We start from the raw sequence: 19,368 nt of genomic DNA, 5'->3' as shown, positions 1-19,368 counted from the left end.
GCGTATCCTGGATGACTATTGAGGAAGAAAGGTGTGTTTATCTGTCCTTCACTTGACCATGTACCAAGCAAATAGAATTGCAACGCCAAAACAAACTGCTCATAAAACATACCTCAAAAAAAGAACAAATTGTCGCATTACATTCTTTAATAATCAACAGATTTTCACCCTAGACAGTTGGTGCAATTCCGGTATTGCTAGCAGATGGCGCTCTAGTGAAAAGTTTCATTTTTTGTTGCCCTATCACCTCCTGATGTCTACATTCTGAGAAGCCATGGTCGAGTGTCGAGTATGTCGATTGTGTTATTTCCGCCCAGTTTAGTTAACTAAAGTATCTTTATGTCTTATTACCACATTATGTACATTGCTAAACACAAAACACAAGACTACGAGCGTGTTATAGGTGTAAAACACTTCCATATTATTCAACATTTAAATTCGATTATACATCCTGCTCGAGCGGGAACAAGGGAAGGTAGCCCAGCGATTGCTAACGGGAACCCTGTGAGATTAGCCGGTGCTGTACAGCTATCCACCTCGAAGCATGGACTGGTGAGTCGAATAAAAGAGTAAACTTTCCCCCTGTTTGTCGAGTGATGTTGTCAGATCGACATATTTAAAGCCAGTGAATAACCAGGTCAGATATTATAGCAAACTTGGATCGGATAGACAGATGTCAACACCTTATATCCCTGCTACGTTAAATTCCACATGTCAGTAACATTACATACTAGGGAAGAGTTAAGAAGTTGGTTCAGGCAACTTATCTACTAATTTACTAATGTTTTAAATACTGATGCGTTGTGTTAAATTATGGTTTTCTCAGGGCGTCCACCAAGACTGCTTCTCGTTAACCAAACAGTCAAGCTTTAAATGTTTGCTAGCATAAGTGACGTTAGTGATGGCTAGAAATGTAGTGGTAGGTGGATGGATGTATGGCTAGTGCTCGTATTTTGTTTGCAAATGTCGGCAGCAACAGTGCTGATGGGATTGGGTGGGTACATTATGCTAAACAATCTAGGATCCATGTTTGGATGTTGCCTTTTAAGTTATTGCTTAACGTCACCTTAGGTCACATTTATACAGTCATACAAAGTTGTATACCAATGACACTGTCAAAAGGATCATGCCACCATCTCAGAAATTCTCTGTATTTGTTGGTATTTAAAGAATTGTTGCTATTTACAGGTTAAATTCACCAGTCGTCCGGGACTCCGAGGTGACGCGAGCTGCACGAAGAAAAAGTTCCAACAAGAAGGTGGCCTGTATCCTTTCCTGAGCCGTACCATGTAGTGTGCTAGTTTTAGTGTCATATAAGACTTGTGTATTCGGGGATTAGCTTAGCTACTTGATTTTATTGAGTAATTACACTTGCTTCACAGTCTTATTTGAACATATCCAGTCTACGTTTGTACTGTCAAAAAGTCTTTTACCATTGGCAGTCATGTTTCAGCTGGCAGCATATGTGTTTGTTGTTCTCTCTCTGCTCCTTAACTCCTCATTAGTTCCTTTGGCTCAGGATGATTCACCAATTCATGCCAACACCCCAGGTGCTCGCGCTATCCTGCGCCACACTCCTGGGTCCCTCCTTAAGCAAAGCTGTAAGTACTGTCACGGTCACAGGAGTGCTTTTATAAAGGGCCATCCTCTGTTGTTTTTATTGTTGTTGTTGTTGTCGTTGTCGTTGTCGTTGTTGTTGTTGTTGATGTTGATGATGAATTTGATTATAATGATGATGTTTGCTGTACCCTTGTGTTCAGTCACCCCCAAGAGTGGTCTGAGGAACCCAGACGTGTCTGCCATTTTGGGCACAGGCAGCCGGACACCGAGGTTCATCCACACGCCGCGTCCTGCAGGAAGTTTGAGCATGGTGAGATGCCTTTACTGGTGTACCAACTGGTGTAAAATCAGATGCATTAGACCAGGGGTCTCAAACTCAGGCCTGCCCATTCCGGCCCCCAAACAATTTTATCCGGCCCGCAAAGTTTCAATGATTTAAAAAAATATATATGGAAAAGTTCAATTGATTTAAATGGGCCACCCCAACGTTTACTGTAAAAATCTGGCCCCCCAATGACCAGACTGGAGACTCATCGGCCCCCGGGTAATTTGAGTTTGAGACCCCTGCATTAGACCATGACGAAAACTCCACCCCATCAGGGGCACAAACACACACACACACACACACACACACACACACACTTGCCACACTGCCTCTGAAACCTATGCAATAAGACAACCATTGAAACCTCATTCACTCATGAGTGTGTGCGTCTTTGGCAAGAAACGTCCAGGACGAGCAGTACATTAAATTGGCTGATGTATATGGATATGACATTCTCTCTCTCTCTCTCTCTCTCTCTCTCCTCTGTCTTTCTTTCTTTCTCTGACACACACACACACACACACACACACACTCATTCTCTCTGTCGTCCACTCTTTTCCTCTGTCCCTCTTTCTTTCAGAATCTGGATGACAGTGACTGGACCAACAGCTTGTACCCCTCCCCGTTATCAGGCCTGGGGGACACCACCTTCACTGATGACCTCAACATGAGTGCAGTCATGCTCAAAGAGGAGGACCCTGGGGAAGCTGGTACGGCTTGCGTGAGCACACACACACAAGCACCCTTTTTATACTTTATTCGATCCAATTTACAGGTCAAATATTATCAGGAATCACATTTTCTTAATAGTCCAACAAATTTAAGCAGTTCGATAATCCATTATGGGTTTTACAGTTCAAGGGTAGAGGAAACATTATCTCTTTGGAATAAACAAACCCACACATACACACAGGCTTGATAAATCTTTGTTGTATTGATACAAAAATTGTAACAAACAAATTGAGAAATGTTGATTTTTTTTTCTCCCTTTCTTTCTTTTTTTGCATCATGTGAAACTGTGTATGTGCAGCGTCTGTGAGCCTGTTCACAGACTTCCTGCAGGCCTTCCTCAGGAACGCCTCCACCGCCGTGTTCGATCTTCTGGAGGAGTATGAGAATATCTGCCAGGACAAGGTATGATGGGATGTACATTTTGGATTTGGTGTGTTGGCTGTTTTTGTGCTTGTGCATGGGGGAGAGAAATCAGAATGCCTCATGGGAATAAAAGGCTTGATTTATATGTTGATGTCATGGTCAAAGGGTAATACAATTATACAACAGTTAGGTCCGGTCAATCAATTTCTCAACGCTAGAAATCTAAATCTGGTGTCATTAAACTCTAAGGTGGATGTCAAACTGTTGTATAAAAGCAATATGACACTCGTGTTCGTCTTCAGTGTGACAGCTGGCTGTGATGACTTGACTTGGCTTCCAGCCTCGTGCCTATGGCCCAATGACGGTTGTGATATAATTTACCAACCCCACTGTCACTCATGGCGTATTGCTTAAACATTTGGACAGTGAGGCACAATTAACAAGAATGTGATGAAATACAAATACTACGGGTGGGAATCTCTTGGCACCTCACGATTCGATACGATTCCGAATCAGAGGTCAACGATTCGATTCTAAACTGATTATCGATTCTAAACCGGTTATCGATTATCAATTCTAATGCGATAAAACGATTATCGATGCATCTCGATTTTTGAAACATTTGAGTTGGCTACTCAGAGTCTCAAATCACTTCCTACTGTGTGTTTGATAATTAAAGAAAATCAACAGATGAATTACCGCTTCTCTATATTTTGAGAAAAAGCTTTTCCTTGTCACAATTATGACTTTCTATAAACAATGCAATAATCGATGCAGCTTGCATTTCAACACAAAGTGGATGTGTTTTAAAAAAATAAAATATATGTATATATATTTAAATAAAAAAACGATTATGAACTTTTCTGAATTGAGACAGAATCGTTCTAGAGAGATCGAGAGAAATCGCACCCCTAACAAATACTTATATTTAAATATAAAAGCATGTTAATGCAGACAGTTAAATTGGCCTCAGGCCTGTAGTGCTGCAGATTGTAATTGTGCAGTGTGTTGTTGCTTGTGCTTGTGCTGGAGGACAAGTGGTGGTGCGGGCCAGAGGGGATGTCTTACTGTTGTTGCCGTTGTAGGTGTCTACTCTGCAAAAGCTGGTGCTGCGCTCAGCCCCTGGTCAGCAGAAAACCTCCAAGACGGCAGGGATCTACTGGCTACTCCAGCAGGAGATGGTCACATGGCGCCTGGTCACCTCCCTTTACCGGTACACACACACACCCTCTTGCTCATTTCACACACATTTGTTCATGCACACATACATATACAGACACCCATACATCCGCCACATTGAAAAACTCTCGCTCAACTGTCTAGACACATTCACTCACACACACACACACACACACACACAGACACAGACACAGAGAGAGTAGTGTTGGTCAGCAGTTGGTTGTGCTGAATGTGTATCTGCTCCTGTGCAGGGACCGTGTCCAGTCAGCTCTGGAGGAAGACATCATGATGGATGTAGCTGTAAGTATGATTGAGAGTATGTGTGTATGTTTTAAGTAACTGTGTATGCGGTATGTGTGTGTGCTTGTGTGTGTGCGGTTGTGTGTGTGTGTGTGTGTGTGTGTGTGTAACAGTTCATTATTGTCTCTCAGGCCCCTAGTGTGAGTGAGAAGATCATAATGGAGCAGCTGTTCCAGAGGGATGAAGTTGTGCGGCAGAGTCAGGTACACAAACACACACACACACACACACACGTCTTGTCAGTTTATAATGCATGTGTATGACTCTCATGGCTGCATTCTGTGCATCTGCTGTTGTTGCTCTCTGCAGCTTGTTGTTGACTGGCTAGAGAGTATTGCCAGGGATGAGCTGGGAGATTTCTCCGACAACATTGAGTTCTATGCCAAGTCTGTGTGCTGGTGAGTGGACCCATCTTCACACACAACAGATATACGTGCACGTGCATGTTGAGTTACTGCTTTCCTTCGAGTGCTTTCCTTAGCATTAGACCACTTTAGGATGTTTATTCCCAGTACAGCAATTTTGTTGTTAATGTAAATTCCTTTTATTGACAGACTGTGAACATTGTCTGTATGTTAAGTCCACGGGTATGAGTTGCCTGTGCTTCTGTTTACCGTGTGTGTGTGTGTGTGTGTGAGTTTGTGTGCATCTCTGCAACATGCAGCCCATTCAAAAGCTGAGATACACATCTTTTGTGCGTGTCTGTATTCATACGTGTATGTGTATTCGTGGATACATAACACGTGTGTGTGTGTGTGTGTGTGTGTGTGTGTGTGTGTGTGTGTGTGTGTGTGTGTGTGTGTGTGTGTGTGTGTGTGTGTGTGTGTGTGTGTGTGTGTGTTATTCTGGGCAGGGAGAACACGCTGCATGCTCTGAAGCAGAGAAACACTCAGCCACAGACAGGCTTCATGCGCCCGCTGGTGACTGAGCTGGACCCCGACGCCCCCATCAGGCAGAAGAGACCCCTCGCCGACCTGGACCGCGAGGACGACGCCCGCATCCTCAAGAACCTCTTCACACTCATCCGCGCGGGCATGACCGACGAGGTGAGAATGGGGGATGGGGAGATGGAGGGGTAGACAGACTGATAGTTGAGTGTTTGGAATAGAAGCACAAAATTCACACTATGCAGTGTCCTTAAATCTTAAATCTGTAAAGCACATTCAAATCCCGACCGAATTGTGTTATGTATTGGATATGACTTAAGAGGATGGGGAGTGGGATAGAGGATGGCCAGAAGAGGTGGATGGGTCCAGAGAGACATAGGAAATGGACAAGGCATGGACAGGAGAGAGAGAGAGAGAGAGAGAGAGAGAGAGAGAGAGGCTTTTAAGGAAAAATGATCATATATGCAAATTTGAGTGGTCATTTCCTTTTTCCATTATCTGGCATTCATGATCATTTTCTTGTAATGTGGCATTTATGATCATTTTCTCCTAATGTGTGTCTGTCTCTGTGTGTGTGTGTGTGTGTGTGTTTGTGTGTGTGTGTGTGTAGGCTCAGAGGCTGTGTAAGCGCTGTGGGCAGGCATGGAGAGCAGCCACACTGGAAGGCTGGAAGCTGTATCACGACCCCAACATCAATGGAAGTGAGTGCTCACATGTAGAACTGCACAGGATTACGTTTTTATGATTTTTAAGTATCACAAACCGTTGTATCATGGTTGACAGTCTATACAGCATGGGGGTCTGATTCTGAAACCGTGCGTTTTCTTTTTTTCTTTGCTCCGTAGATGGATCAGAGATTCAACCTGTGGAAGGAAACCCTCACCGCTGCATATGGAAGGCCTGCTGTTGGAGAATGGCAGAGGAGGTGAGACACTAAAAAGCACACACACACACATTTTGCCTCACACACACCCTCTTTGTGTCTGCCTTTGCTCACGCGCCCTTGTGATGTTTCTAGGACCAGTTGAGCCGCTACGAGAGGGCCATCTACGCAGCGCTCAGTGGGAACTTGAGACAGGTGAGGACCCTTGCCGCACCAACACCATGATTGACTCCAAGCTCAGAGATGTGACCTGACCTCTTTCCTTGCACTTTACACCTTCATCTTTGAGTGAATTCTTTATGTTTGTTTCTCTTTTCTTCCTTCCTTCCTATCATTTTTCCTTCTTCTGTCTTTTTTTCCCCCTTCTTGCTTGCTTGGTTTTTTTTTGTCTTTCTGACTCTTTCTCTGTGCTGTGTGTGTGTGTGTGTGTGTGTGTGTGTGTGTGTGTGTCTGTGTGTGTGTGTGTGTGTGTGTGTGTGTGTTTGTGTGTGCACGTAGCTCCTGCCGGTGTGTGAGTCGTGGGAGGACACGTTGTGGGCTCACTTCCGTGTGATGGTGGACACGCTGGTGGAGCAGGAGATCCGCTCGTCTGGGATGGGCACAGAGGACCTGGAGGAGCTGCCCAGAGAGTACCTGGAGGCCAAGTAAGAGAGAGTGTGTGTGTTTGTGTGTGTGTGTGTCTGTGTGTGTCCGGTATGAGCTCAGAGGACCTGGAGGAGCTGCCCAGAGAGTACCTGGAGACCAAGTAAGCGCCCCAACACATGAGTCTGCCATTCCCAACAACTCTGGAACTAACTTCAGTCATCCCAATGGATTGCAAATACATTATTATCACTATGCTAAAGTAAGGACACATTTTTGTGCTGGTCTGTGAAGATTTGTGTACTTGAGACTTTGATGAAACATACTGCATTCACACTTGGGAGTTTGAAAGTCTTATTTACGATTTTATTCACTGCTTTGCAGTGCATTGTTAAAACTTTCACAGTTCGTCTCAATTCAGAACAAACCGAACAAAACAGAGTGCCATCTAGTGGATGAAGAAAGTGTCTGCCTCTGTCATCCCATTAAAGTAGCCTCAGTGAACAGATCAGTATTAATGTGAAATAAACCTTGAAGCTTGATATTTGACATAAGCTATCTGCACTGACTCTCCGTAGGGTTTTGTTGGTCATTTGAGTTTGGGATCTTGATTTTCTTTAGCTGGACAATGGAGAAGGTGTTTGAGGAACTGCAGACCACTGAGTCCAAGGTAAAAGGGAGGTCTTTATTGGGTCTAGACCAATTTGTGCTTTTTTTGTTAATGTCACTAGCTGTTCTAATCTAACTGTGTATTTTCTGGCAACAGAGAGTCATTGAGGAAAGCAGACAACACTACCACAACATCCAGAAAAATATCATTCTTGGAGATCTAGACGGTATGTTGCAGTTTCATGTGTGCCTGTGTGTGCACGCGTCTGCGTGATGGATGTGTGCACATAATGTCTGTTGTTGGTTAAATGTAGTGGCACTTATTTGTGTGTGTGTGTCCGTGTGTGTGTGTTCTAGGTCTGCTGGAAGAGTTCAGTGTCTGGTTAAACAGCAGTCCGTCGCTCCCCTCCCATCTGCTGCGCTTCATGAGTCACCTGGTGCTGTTCTACCGCAGCCTGGGAATGCAGCTCAAGGTGGGCTTGCTTTCCTTTTTTATTCTCTATCTTTCTTTCTTTCTTCTTTGTTTTTTCTCTCTCGCTCTCTGTATCTCTTTCATTCTTTCTTTTGATCTCTCTCTGTATCTCTCTTTCATTCAATCATTCATTCTTTCTTTCTTTCTCTCTCTCTCTTTTCCTTTCAGTGTCTGGGCTTGCTTTCCTTTTTTATTCTCTATCTTTCTTTCTCTCTATACATCTCTTTCATTCATTCTTTAATTTTTCTTTTTTTTTTTCCTTTCTTTCTCTCTATGTACAGTCATGGACAAAAATATTGGCTACCCTGCACTTCTGTCAGATAATGCACCAATACTCCCAGAAAAGTGTTGCAATTACAAATGCTTTTGTATTCACATGTTTATTTACTTAGTTTGCATTGGAAAAACACAAAAAATCTGACAAATGATGCCAAATCTGACTTAATTCCACATAAAACTCAAAAAAGGGCCGGACAAAATGATTGGCACCCTTAAGAAATAATTGTATTTTAAGCATGTAATGCTCCTTTAATCTTTATTTATACTCACCTGTGGCGAGCCACAGATGATGGTAATATAGAAATCACATTTGCAACCAGTTAAAATGGAGCAAAGTTGACTCAACCTTTGTGTTATGTGTCTGTGTATACCGCGCTGAGCATGGGGAAAAGAAAGAAGAGCAAAGAATTGTCTGAGGATTTGAGAACCAAAATTGTAGAAAAGCATGGACAATCTCAAGGCTACAAGTCCATCTCCAGAGATCTTAATGTTCCTGTGTCCACTGTGCAAAGTGTCATCAACAAGTTTACAGCCCATGGCATTGTCACTAACCTCCCTGGATGTGGAAGGAAGAGAAAAATTGATGACAGAATGCAACAAAAGATTGTTTGAATGGTGGATAAATAACCTAGAACAACTTCCAAATAAATTCAAGCTACCCTGCAGACAAAGGGTACAACGGTGTCAGCTTGCACTATCCGTCGCCATTTGAATGTAATGGGATGCTATGGTAGGAGACCCAGAGGACCCCACTGCTGACACAGAGACGTAAAAAACCCAGACTTGAGTTGGACAAAACTTTCTTGGGGAAGCCAAAATCATTCTGGGAGAACGTCCTGTTGATAGATGAGACCAAAGTAGAGCTTTTTGGTAAAGCAGTTTACAGACAACGAAATGAGGCCTTCAAAGAAAAGAACACGACCCCTACAGGCTAATATGGTGGAGCTGGACCGATGTTTTGGGTTTGCTTTGCTCCTTCTGGAACCTGATGCCTTGACTGTGTGCATAGCATCAGGAAATCTGAGGACTACCCAATCATTTTTGGCCGCAATGTAGGGCCCAGTGTCAGAAAGCTGGGTCTCCGTCAGAGGACATGGGTCTTCCAGCAGGACAATGACCCATAGCACACTTCAAAAAGTACCCAGAAATGGTTAAGACAAAGCACTGGAGAGTTCTGAAGTGTCCGAGATGAGTCCAGATCTTAATCCCATAGCACAACTGGGGCATGATCTCAAATCAGTAGTTGGGAGAGGGCACCCTTCAAATGTGAGAGACCTGGAGCAGTTGGCAAAAGAAGAGTGGTCCGAAATTCCAGTAGAGAGGTGTAAGACACCTCATTAATGGTTACAGGAAGCAATTGATTTCAGATATTTGTATTTCTTTATTTTTAAGGGTGTTCTATCCATTATAAAGTTGAGGGTGCCAATAATTTTGTCTGGCCCTTTTTTGAGTTTTATGTGGAATAAAGTCAGATTTGGCATTATTTCTCAGATTTTTTGTCTTTTTCCAATTCAAACTAAGTAAATAAATATGTGAATACAAAAACATTTGTAATTGCAAAACTTTTCTGGGAGTAGTGGTACATTATCTGACAGAAGTGCAGGGGTGCCAATATTTTTGTCCATGACTATCTCTTTTTTTCATGCAATCGTTCATTCTTTCTTGCTCTCTGTATCTCTCTTTCATTCTTTCTTTCTCTCACGCTCTCTGTATCTCTCTTTCATTCTTTCTTTCTATCTCTCTCTGTTTCTTTCTTTCATGCAATCGTTCATTCTTTCTTTCTCTCACGCTCTCTGTATCTCTCTTTCATTCATTCTTTCTTTCTTTCTCTCTCTTTTCCTTTTCAGTCTCTCCAAAGGGATCTATCTTTTGTTTTCTCCACCTCCCTCTTTCTCAAATGTATTCCATCTGCTTGATCTGTTGGATATCATGTTTCCGTGTGCACATTAGAAGGACACAATGGGTGGAAATCCTTAAGCCTCTCTCTCTCTCTCTCTCTCTCTCTCTCTCTCTCTCTCTCTCTCTCTCTCTCTCTCTCTCTCTCTCTCTCTCTCTCTCTCTCTCTCTCTCTCTCTCGTTCTTTCTCTCTCTCAGGAGGAGATCTCGGTGGACGTGCTGAAGGCCTACATTGGGCTGCTGGTGAAGGAGAAGCAGATCGAGCTGATCGCCTTCTACGTGAGCCACCTCTCCTCGGACGCCGCCGTCAGTCAGTACGCCAGCTTCCTGGAGTCCGTGACCGAGACGGAGCAGCGCAGACGCTGCCTGGAGCTGGGGCGCGAGGCTGGTGAGAGGGGGCTGATGGGATACATCTCCAGATTCCCTAAATTTTGTTACAAACCCATTCGGCTCTAGAATTCATCAATACACATCGTTAGGTTTCATCTCAGACTGCTCTCTAGACTGCAAAGCTGAAGTTTATGGTCAAATTGAATGACCTTGATATCAGTGGGGATGGCTACATGAACAGTGTTAATTGTAGTAACAAGTATTACAATTAATACATGTATTTGAGTTGTTGTAAATGTTTTTAGTGTTGTGTTATCTTTGCTGATAAATGCTGATAATTTGTTGATGCAAGCTGTAGAGCAACTAATACCATGAGCGTGTCTTTGAGAAATTGTTTTTGTTTATCGTTGTGGCCAGGTCTGGATGTGGCTGCGGTCACTAAGGCGGTGGTGGAGACCGTCAGAGAACGAGACAGCCAGGAGTTCTCACACCACGACCTCACCCTGGACACGGCAACCACCGCTGTAACGCAATTCTTCCATATAAGCTACCAGTTCCGCCTTAGTAGGCTTTTTACCAATGCACACACATCATCACTCTCTTTTAAAGCAATCTTAGCAAAAGGACGGATAGACACTGTTTCTTTGACCTGTAAAGCAGTATACTAATTCATTGGGTCTGTCTTTTCTCTCCTTGCTGTTCCCCATCTGTTCCCATCTGTGCCCATGCAGGAGGACAGGCAGAAGATCGATGTGATTGATTGGCTGGTGTTTGACCCCGCCCAGCGGGCAGAGGCCCTCAAACAGAGCAACGCCATCATGAGGAAGTTCCTGGGTACGTGGGGGGTTTTGATTTTAGTCGAGCGAAAGTGAAAATGCATTTATAAAGGCATGTACCACTGGTGTTTCCGCAAATAATAATTCTGTCTGACAAACGTAAGCCTGAGTGGGGAAAACTCATAAACACGCAACGACTGTCAAATGACACGGAATCTCGCCACTTTTATAATCGGTCGCATGATGGTAGCTATATTTTTCTGTACGTGAACTGTCAAAGGCTGATGATGGGACTTTAATTTGAGGGAGGTGCGTTGTGTCTCAGCCTCTAAAAAGTACGATGCCGCCAAGGAAGTCTTCGCTAAAGTTCCCGGCGACTCCATGAAGGAAATCTGCCGTCAATGGGAGGAGCAAGGCATGGATACGCCTCTCCCCGCAGAGGATGAGAACGCCATTCGTGAGCACCTGTGCATCCGCGCCTACCTGGTGAGACGCCACACCCACATGACACTTGTGATTGGCTGTGTTGAGTGACTGACAGCTGTGTCTGGCCTGAGGATTGCTATTGCTAACTATTAAACTATACAGGCTAAGGGACTATTTCTTGTTGTTGTTTGTTTGAGTTCAATAGTAACTCACCTGACATTACCTGTGGTAGGGTGAGATTGTGTGATCCCTTTTGACTCTCCTGTGTGTGTGTGTGTGTGTGTGTGTGTGTGTGTGTGTGTGTGTGTGTATTGACAGGAAGCCCATGAGGCGTTTAATGAGTGGTTCAAGCACATGAACTCGCCACCTGTGAAACCCACTCTGGCCGCGCAGGCCAAGTTCACAGAGAAGGTGGCCTTCGAGATGAAGGAGAGGGATTACCAGGTGAGTGCACAGACCTTGCTTACCTGTCTGACCTGTCTAACCTGTCTGGATGTTCATATTGGGTTCATCCTATCTGCTGTGATGGAGTGTAAATGGAACTAGGGAAGGCCAAAGGGTGACTGTTGTCATCATTTCATTTGTGTGTGTGTGTGTGTGTAGATGGAGCATGACAACTGGCAGGGCCGACTGGATGCCCTGACTGAAGATGTGAAGGAGCATATCTACAATGTGCTCCTGTTCGTGGATGGGGGCTGGATGGTCGATGTTAGAGAGGTCAGTTCGACGTGTGTGTGTGTGTGTGAACAAAGGGGCAGTGAACTGAAGGGACACATACAGGATGTGTGGAAATACTGGACAGAGTGAGAGAAATACTGACAGCAGAGTGAGAATATATGTGTGTGTTATGTTGAATAGGTTCATTGGAATGAATGAAAAAACTGTGTGTGTGTGTGTGTGTGTGTGTGTGTGTGTGTGTGTGTGTGTGTGTGTAGGATGCAGAGGAGGACCCAGAGCGAGCGCACCAGATGGCTGTGCTGCGGAGACTGTGTCTGCCCATGATGGCCTTCCTCCTGCAGACCGTCCTGCAGAAGACCCAGCGCCATCAAGAGAACCTGCGTCTCGCCGACATCATCGCCTCCGAACAGCACCGCCTTTACGAGGTTGGTCAGATGTACTACCACTTCATCTCATATGGCCAATTAAGTGTATAGCCTCATCCTGGAGTTCAGTTCAAGACCTTACAGAGACAATATGGGCAGTACAAAAATACTGAGGTCCAATAGATTAGTAAGTAAAGAACAATCTGGACCCTCCCCCCTCCATTAAAAGCAAGGGGTGACATTTTTGACCTTTATCCAGGAAGGCACAAAATATATTTTTTTGCATGAAATACTTTTTTTTTTTTAGCTCAACTCATTTGAATCGTAATCAGTGTTATTTTCAGTACAGTCGCTGACCTGATTTCTCTCCTCTTCTCTCTAATCTCCAGGTTTTCTCTAAGGATGAGCTACACAATTTTTTGCAGAGGCTCAGAGAGTCTTCTCTTCTGCTACTGGATAAAGGCCTGGACCCACTGGGCTATGAGATCCAGCAGTGACCACCTTCTCAGTATATTGTCTTCACTCCGATTTTGGATTTTGTTTCATATTTGTATGAATGCATTTTTTTTGTGTTTTGTAATAAATAAAAGCTTTTAAGGCATATTGATGCCTGTTGTTTTTGCTTTTGTAGACTTATGGGTCATAAATAAGCAGAAGTATGCGGCAGGACTTGAATCAATGTGCTTTACAATGTAAGAGCTGGTCACTTCTCTTTTCCATTTCCCATTTTTGCACGTACGGTACATACGTCAGAAGTATTGAGCGTTTGAGCGCCGATTTTGACCTAATGCTGCTCTATTTTCACAAGTCCACTTGGGGGCGATAGAGAGCACTGACGTGGCGTCGAGCCGTCGATTTGCTGTGGTCAGAAAGCGTCGCTTTTGTGATGTCACACCCTTGTGTTGTGGAGGAAAAAAGAGCTCATGCTTCTGAAAGGTAGTGTGTAGTTAGCATTAGTCCAGAATGTGGACCATTTTACAGTACATTCCGATCTAGACAGGCGACAGCAGAGAACTCTGTAGAGAGGCTGTTGTTCTGCTAATGAAGGGTATCTGGCAACGTCCAGTTCAGCATTTTCAAGTGTAGTCAACGTTAGCTGCCTAGTTAGTTAGAGGTAACTAGCTAAGTTATCTACTTCATCCTCAGACGCCTCCTGTACCCACTTGAACTGTGTGGTCCACTTATTCGGAACCATGGCTACACGTCTCACAGATCTCTTTGGAAACACCCGCATCATTACTGGATTGTTGGTGAATTTGTTTTCGTCCATATGCATCGTATTCCTCAACAAATGGATCTATGTGCATTACGGATTTCCTAACATGACTTTAACACTGGTACATTTTGTGGTAACGTGGCTGGGGCTATTCTTGTGTCAGAAAATGGACATATTCGCCCCTAAGACGCTGCAACCGTCCAAAATTATTCTCTTGGCCCTCAGCTTTTGTGGGTTCGTTGTTTTCACCAACCTCTCTCTTCAGAACAACACTATTGGCACGTATCAGCTCGCTAAAGCCATGACGACCCCTGTCATCATTGTTGTACAAACGGTGTATTACAGGAAGACATTTTCCACGAAAATAAAGTTGACAGTGGTAAGTTGAGTTCACTTTAAAAATGGTTGGGAATTGTCTGTAAGGGGTTTCCTTGTCATAAGTCACCGTGTGCCAACACAATGGTATTTATCGCTCTCTGCTGTTTTATGATGACATGTGTATTGCTGTTGTAAATCTCAACTGTACAAGTGGTGGTCATTGTTACTCAGCGTTTTTCTATAGGTTCTAATATCTTATCTTATTTCTTATCAGGTCCCCATTACATTGGGGGTCATCCTGAATTCCTACTATGATGTCAGGTTCAATCTCCTGGGCATCGTGTTTGCCACACTGGGTGTCTTGGTCACTTCTCTTTACCAAGTGGTAGGTGGCGTGTTTTATTCCTGTGGCATGTCATTTCATGTAAGTCAACAGCCAACCACTGTCCCTGTGTGGCTGTGGTCAGGTCAGGCCCTCTCACAATCACAGAGCAATGTCCAGACGTGGTCTGAGATCCTTTATAAATGGTGTGTGACATTAACTCTTATCAGGTTACAACAAGGTCCAGTGTTGATGCATGTTAAGGACAAGTGACACCTTTCTCTTGCTTTTAGACTCAAATGTTCCTCCTTCTGTCGGTCATTTTTGCTAAACTCTGTTTCTCATTATACATAATACTCTAATCTTTATGTCTTCCTTCTCTCCTCTCACTTTTGCCCTTCCTGTATCTCACTCGCTCCATCCTTTTCTTCTATGCGCAAAAGTATTTCATCCAGTTCATATTGTTTTCCTCCCTTAAGATTACTTCTGTAATTTATTTAATTTATCATAAAATGCTTGACTTCATTGTTAACTTAAAGAGTCCTGAAAAGTCAGTGTTTTTCCTTCAATCTCACTTCCTTTCTCTCTCTCTGTTAGTGGGTGGGAGCCAAGCAGCATGAGTTGCAGGTGAACTCCATGCAGCTGCTCTACTACCAGGCCCCCATGTCCTCCGCCTTCCTGCTGCTCTTCGTGCCTTTCTTCGAGCCCCTCACTGGGGAGGGGGGCATCTTCGGCCCCTGGTCCCTGCAGGCTCTGGTGAGAGACCCCTTATATTCCCCCGTCAGCAGCGAGGAATTTCCTATTCAGTCACACCCATATGCTCAAACAAACACGCCCAAATCTTGTGTTTCTGAACATAAATAAATTAAGACTTATAATTGCATAGCCGTACACAAGAAACATATGCATGTTGTCAACTAGGAAAGGTATCTGTCATCAAAAAATGCTTAATGTTCATTCATTCATAACATGTTATCTTTCAGAAGGCATGTCAATGCATTGTGTGTGGGTATTTTATACGATTATCACCTCATGAAACTATTGTGAAAAGTGTTTGTGTGTGTGTACAGGCAGAAAGGTCATGATGGTGTATTGGTGCCTGTGATGCTAGTGTTTTTATGTAAGAGGCTTTGACTGTGCAGTATGGTCAAGACAGATGGTGCAAACGGAAAGATTAGTCTCCTGTTCACCAACTGTGTTAGCCTGGGTGCCATCCGTTTGTATGCGTTCCACTGATCAGTGGAACGTTTGTTCAGCGAGAAGGCAGCAATCAGTGGAACGCGTAAAAACGGATGGCACCTAGGCTACAACTGTGTAGCGTGTAACTGTCTCCTCTAATTTGATTTTGTGTGAATTTTGTCAAGATCCTATTTAAAGTGGTGCTTTTGAATTGCAGATGAAGAAAGCTTCAAAATATGATCTATTTTGAATTGATGGGGGGAAGACTTTAAATATGTGCAAATCGAGTGTCAAATGTAACCTGTTGGAGTTAAATCACACCCATAGTTGTACAACAGTGTGTTTTATCATTTTCTTTTCTTGTTGTGTCAGACTTGACTGATTGGGTCCAATATATCCTTTCATCCAGGGCATGGTGCTGTTGTCAGGGGTGATTGCCTTCCTGGTGAACCTATCTATCTACTGGATCATTGGGAACACCTCAGCTGTCACGTATCCTTGTTGCCCGTCTTCCCAGCAAGCATTTTACACAGTTTTATCACCTTTCCATGCTTTATTATGTACACCATTCTTCAGACTCGGATCTGGTATTGTTTGTAAACGTATGGTACCAGGACCTCATATCAAGCCTAATTCAGGCAAAGGTTAAATTCAAGCAGAAGGGTTTATCATCACAATTGGATACAATAGAATTTGATGAATTGTTTCAATTCAAACTCTTATCACCAGCACATGGCAAACGAGGTCACTATGTGTTTAAACAAATGCATGACCTCGTTAAAGCTGACAGTTGGTTAATTCCATTTTGACTACATTGGCGTCGGAGCGAATGTTATTTTCCTCAAATGTTTGAGCATTTAGGGCAAGCTTTTTACAAGTTAGAAGTATTTGTCAGTACCAAAAGTAATCGACTGTTTTTATTTCAGTTATACTGTTGTGTTAGGCCAAACTATGTTCTTCCAGGTGAGTTTTTGCTGGTATAGATGTCTTGAATTGAGCACTAGAGGAGAGCTTGTCTTATTATTGCTGATTACTCAACCAAACTGTGAACAGTGAGAAGTCGATCAAAATGGCCTTTGCCTTGGAAGTAACACAAGCTTCCTCATATGTATCTATTTTGATAATGTCAATGAAAATGGCATCGTCCATCAGCTATATTCCAATTTTCAGTGCGGTGGAACTATTTGAGTCCAGTGTTGGTTTGGCAGAGCTAGGATACTGCACTCTGGAAAATGACTACATACTGATATTTGAAAGTTTAATTTGAGCTTGTGCCATAAAATCATGAAAGTATGTCATTACTCAGTTATGTCCTCTAGAAAAAGAAATACGCTGCATATATACTCTCTGCATGAGTCTGTGTCTAGGAAAGACTACCTACATTTAGTTTGTGAAGGCTACTCTTTCTGAACCAGTTTCTCATTCATTGACATTATGGGTAAGTGGATATTTGTTTTTCCTTAACTGCTCACCCTCTCAGCTACAATATGTTTGGACACTTTAAGTTTTGCATTACGTTGCTGGGGGGCTACATGCTTTTCGAGGACCCTCTATCTCTCAACCAGGGCCTGGGAATCGTTTGCACGCTTGTGGGCATCCTGGCCTACACCCACTTCAAGCTGGCAGAGCAAGAGGAGGGCAAGAGCCGGCTCGCTCAAAGACCGTAAGATAGGACGCCTGGAATGCCAGTTACTGATCTTGCCACTCTGATTGGGCGGTTAGTCGGATTGCACACTCCCTAAGATTATGCACATTTAACAGGGGGTGATGAAGGAACAGGAAGAGGAGCTTAGGCAGGGAGGAACAGGGAGAGAAGCCCTAATACTGGATAACTGGGATGATTTACTGGGAAAGGCAGATTAGATTTTGAGTTTAGGAAGGTTTACAGGTATAAAGATGAATGATAAAGTTTGTATGCCCCAGGTGGTGGGACTCTCAACTAAATTAAAGAAGAATGTCAGTCATGATGTGTGGCGGCCTTTCTGTATGCTTCTGCGCTATCATGAATCAATGATCTCACTCGTTATGAACATTTGCTTTGGAAGGCTCACAGTTTTTCTTGTCAAATAATACAATTGTTTCCAGACGAAGTGCAATGATGTAGCTCTAAGGGAACAGTAGAATGCCAATGTTGCTGATAATTTTTTTGCATTCTTTGATTCAGCTGTTTTCAATGTGTGTGTTTTGAGTGCTGGAAAAGAAGTGTAATGAAATGCATGAAAACCGAAAAATAAGATGCATAGAATAAGGAAACATATTGGTGAAGCTTAAGACCTTTATAATTACATCATCATTGTATGTCTAGAAGCATTTCTATTGTTTGACAACAAAAATAGTAAGCTGTACCTGTAATGCTGGACAGATGTTCAGTGTTCCTTTTTTTTAATTTTTTTTATATGGTGTCATTATTTAATGATGTCTTTTTTTCATACACTAAACTCTACAATAAAAGTATTTTATTGAAGATGGACTCTTTTTTTTTCTTTTCTTTTCTTCATCTGTAGAAACTCCAGTCCCGTCTGAATTGAAGGATAATGCTGACTCATGTCTGCTCTGTCTCTTCAGTAGACAGTGGTGTAGAGGGCCAAGTATACTGAAGGCACAAGTCTATACATGTCATCTGTAGGAGGTCACCGAGTGCGAAACATGCTGAGTGCTTTGATCATTGTGGTATCCCCCAGGAGACGATCTGTCCAATATCAGCAGAATGTGTTTGTCAGATGCTGGTCAGACTACTGGTGAAAGGTTACGGTACTCACTGCTGTTTTTGTTTGTCTTTGTCATGAGCAACAACGAAACAGCATACTTACATAGAAATTGGAATGTTGTTGGAGATATCCCATGAGGTACAGATGTTTCTGTCCCATAAAACCCCCACACACACACGGAACAACTGTCTAGCTAACTTTCTTATGTTGTAGAGACCATCTTGCATTGCCCCATAAAGTTATATTCGCTAAATAAATGATAGACATTGATTTTTGCAAGTTCTGTCTGGACTGGTGGTATATTAGATGGTTGAACTTCAAAAGCTTTGCATTTCAGAGAGGCTGGAATTTACAGACATAACCATGTAAGTGTATTTCACATTTACATTTAGTCATTTAGCAGGCGCTTTTATCCACAGCGACGTACAAAGGAGAGACAAATGGTAACAACGACACCTCAAGATTCCACAAGACTGTCTCTCAGAATGGTAGAGATGGCTTTCACTGTTTTGGATGTTTGACACAGATACTCCTTTCTCAACAGACCTAAACATGCTGGCTTAGTGACTGCTCAGTCCATATTGGTTTGTGTGATCTCTGTGTGTGGACATGCAGTTGCTTGGTGACAGCTGTAAGATGTGTTGATAAAGAGCTTCCGTTTGCAACAGGAAGCTAGCTATTTTATTAAGTTCTGTTTTGCTGACCCTGCAGCAGAGCTTCTGAATAAAACTGACTTGTGAATATATTGTGTAACAGCTCCAGAGGATAACTAGAGATTTTGTCATTACAGTGTTGCTTTTTTCCCTTTCTTTCTTAGGAGTTTGTGCAAACTTACTTATAAACCTGATTCTGATTCAGATTTGCAAGTAACAATTTCACTGCTTTTTGAAAGTAAATAATGAGGAATTTGGTTTTTGGGAATGTGGGCAGCGTTTGATGGTTCAAAAACACAAGAACTAGTATTCTGCTGTTTGGAGGCCATC

General features: G+C 43.1%; 2 protein-coding genes across 2 annotated transcripts; both read left to right on the top strand.

Moving 5' to 3' along the window:
* Nucleotides 1-475: 475 nt before the first annotated feature.
* Nucleotides 476-13,167, top strand: nup107 (nucleoporin 107). Its single transcript, XM_080834966.1, has 26 exons — nucleotides 476-552; nucleotides 1,189-1,265; nucleotides 1,506-1,601; nucleotides 1,761-1,870; nucleotides 2,466-2,595; nucleotides 2,916-3,019; nucleotides 4,066-4,193; nucleotides 4,411-4,459; nucleotides 4,591-4,662; nucleotides 4,769-4,857; nucleotides 5,313-5,505; nucleotides 5,957-6,047; nucleotides 6,192-6,271; nucleotides 6,365-6,424; nucleotides 6,728-6,873; nucleotides 7,433-7,481; nucleotides 7,578-7,647; nucleotides 7,778-7,893; nucleotides 10,266-10,455; nucleotides 10,815-10,921; nucleotides 11,129-11,231; nucleotides 11,499-11,659; nucleotides 11,918-12,043; nucleotides 12,203-12,316; nucleotides 12,535-12,702; nucleotides 13,032-13,167. The coding sequence occupies exons 1-26, from the start codon at nucleotides 545-547 to the stop codon at nucleotides 13,137-13,139; spliced, it is 2,745 nt and encodes a 914-aa protein (XP_080691092.1). The 5' UTR covers nucleotides 476-544; the 3' UTR covers nucleotides 13,140-13,167.
* Nucleotides 13,168-13,565: 398 nt separating this feature from the next.
* On the top strand, nucleotides 13,566-18,836 carry slc35e3 (solute carrier family 35 member E3). Its single transcript, XM_080834314.1, has 6 exons — nucleotides 13,566-14,237; nucleotides 14,451-14,561; nucleotides 15,096-15,254; nucleotides 16,087-16,169; nucleotides 17,158-17,340; nucleotides 18,182-18,836. The coding sequence occupies exons 1-6, from the start codon at nucleotides 13,836-13,838 to the stop codon at nucleotides 18,198-18,200; spliced, it is 957 nt and encodes a 318-aa protein (XP_080690440.1). The 5' UTR covers nucleotides 13,566-13,835; the 3' UTR covers nucleotides 18,201-18,836.
* Nucleotides 18,837-19,368: the final 532 nt, after the last annotated feature.

This window comes from Sprattus sprattus (assembly GCF_963457725.1).
Source record: "Sprattus sprattus genome assembly, chromosome: 3".
NCBI classification, from domain to species: domain Eukaryota; kingdom Metazoa; phylum Chordata; class Actinopteri; order Clupeiformes; family Clupeidae; genus Sprattus; species Sprattus sprattus.
The sequence above is the reverse complement of the archived record's forward strand: the minus strand, read 5'-3'. Positions and strand labels throughout refer to the sequence as shown.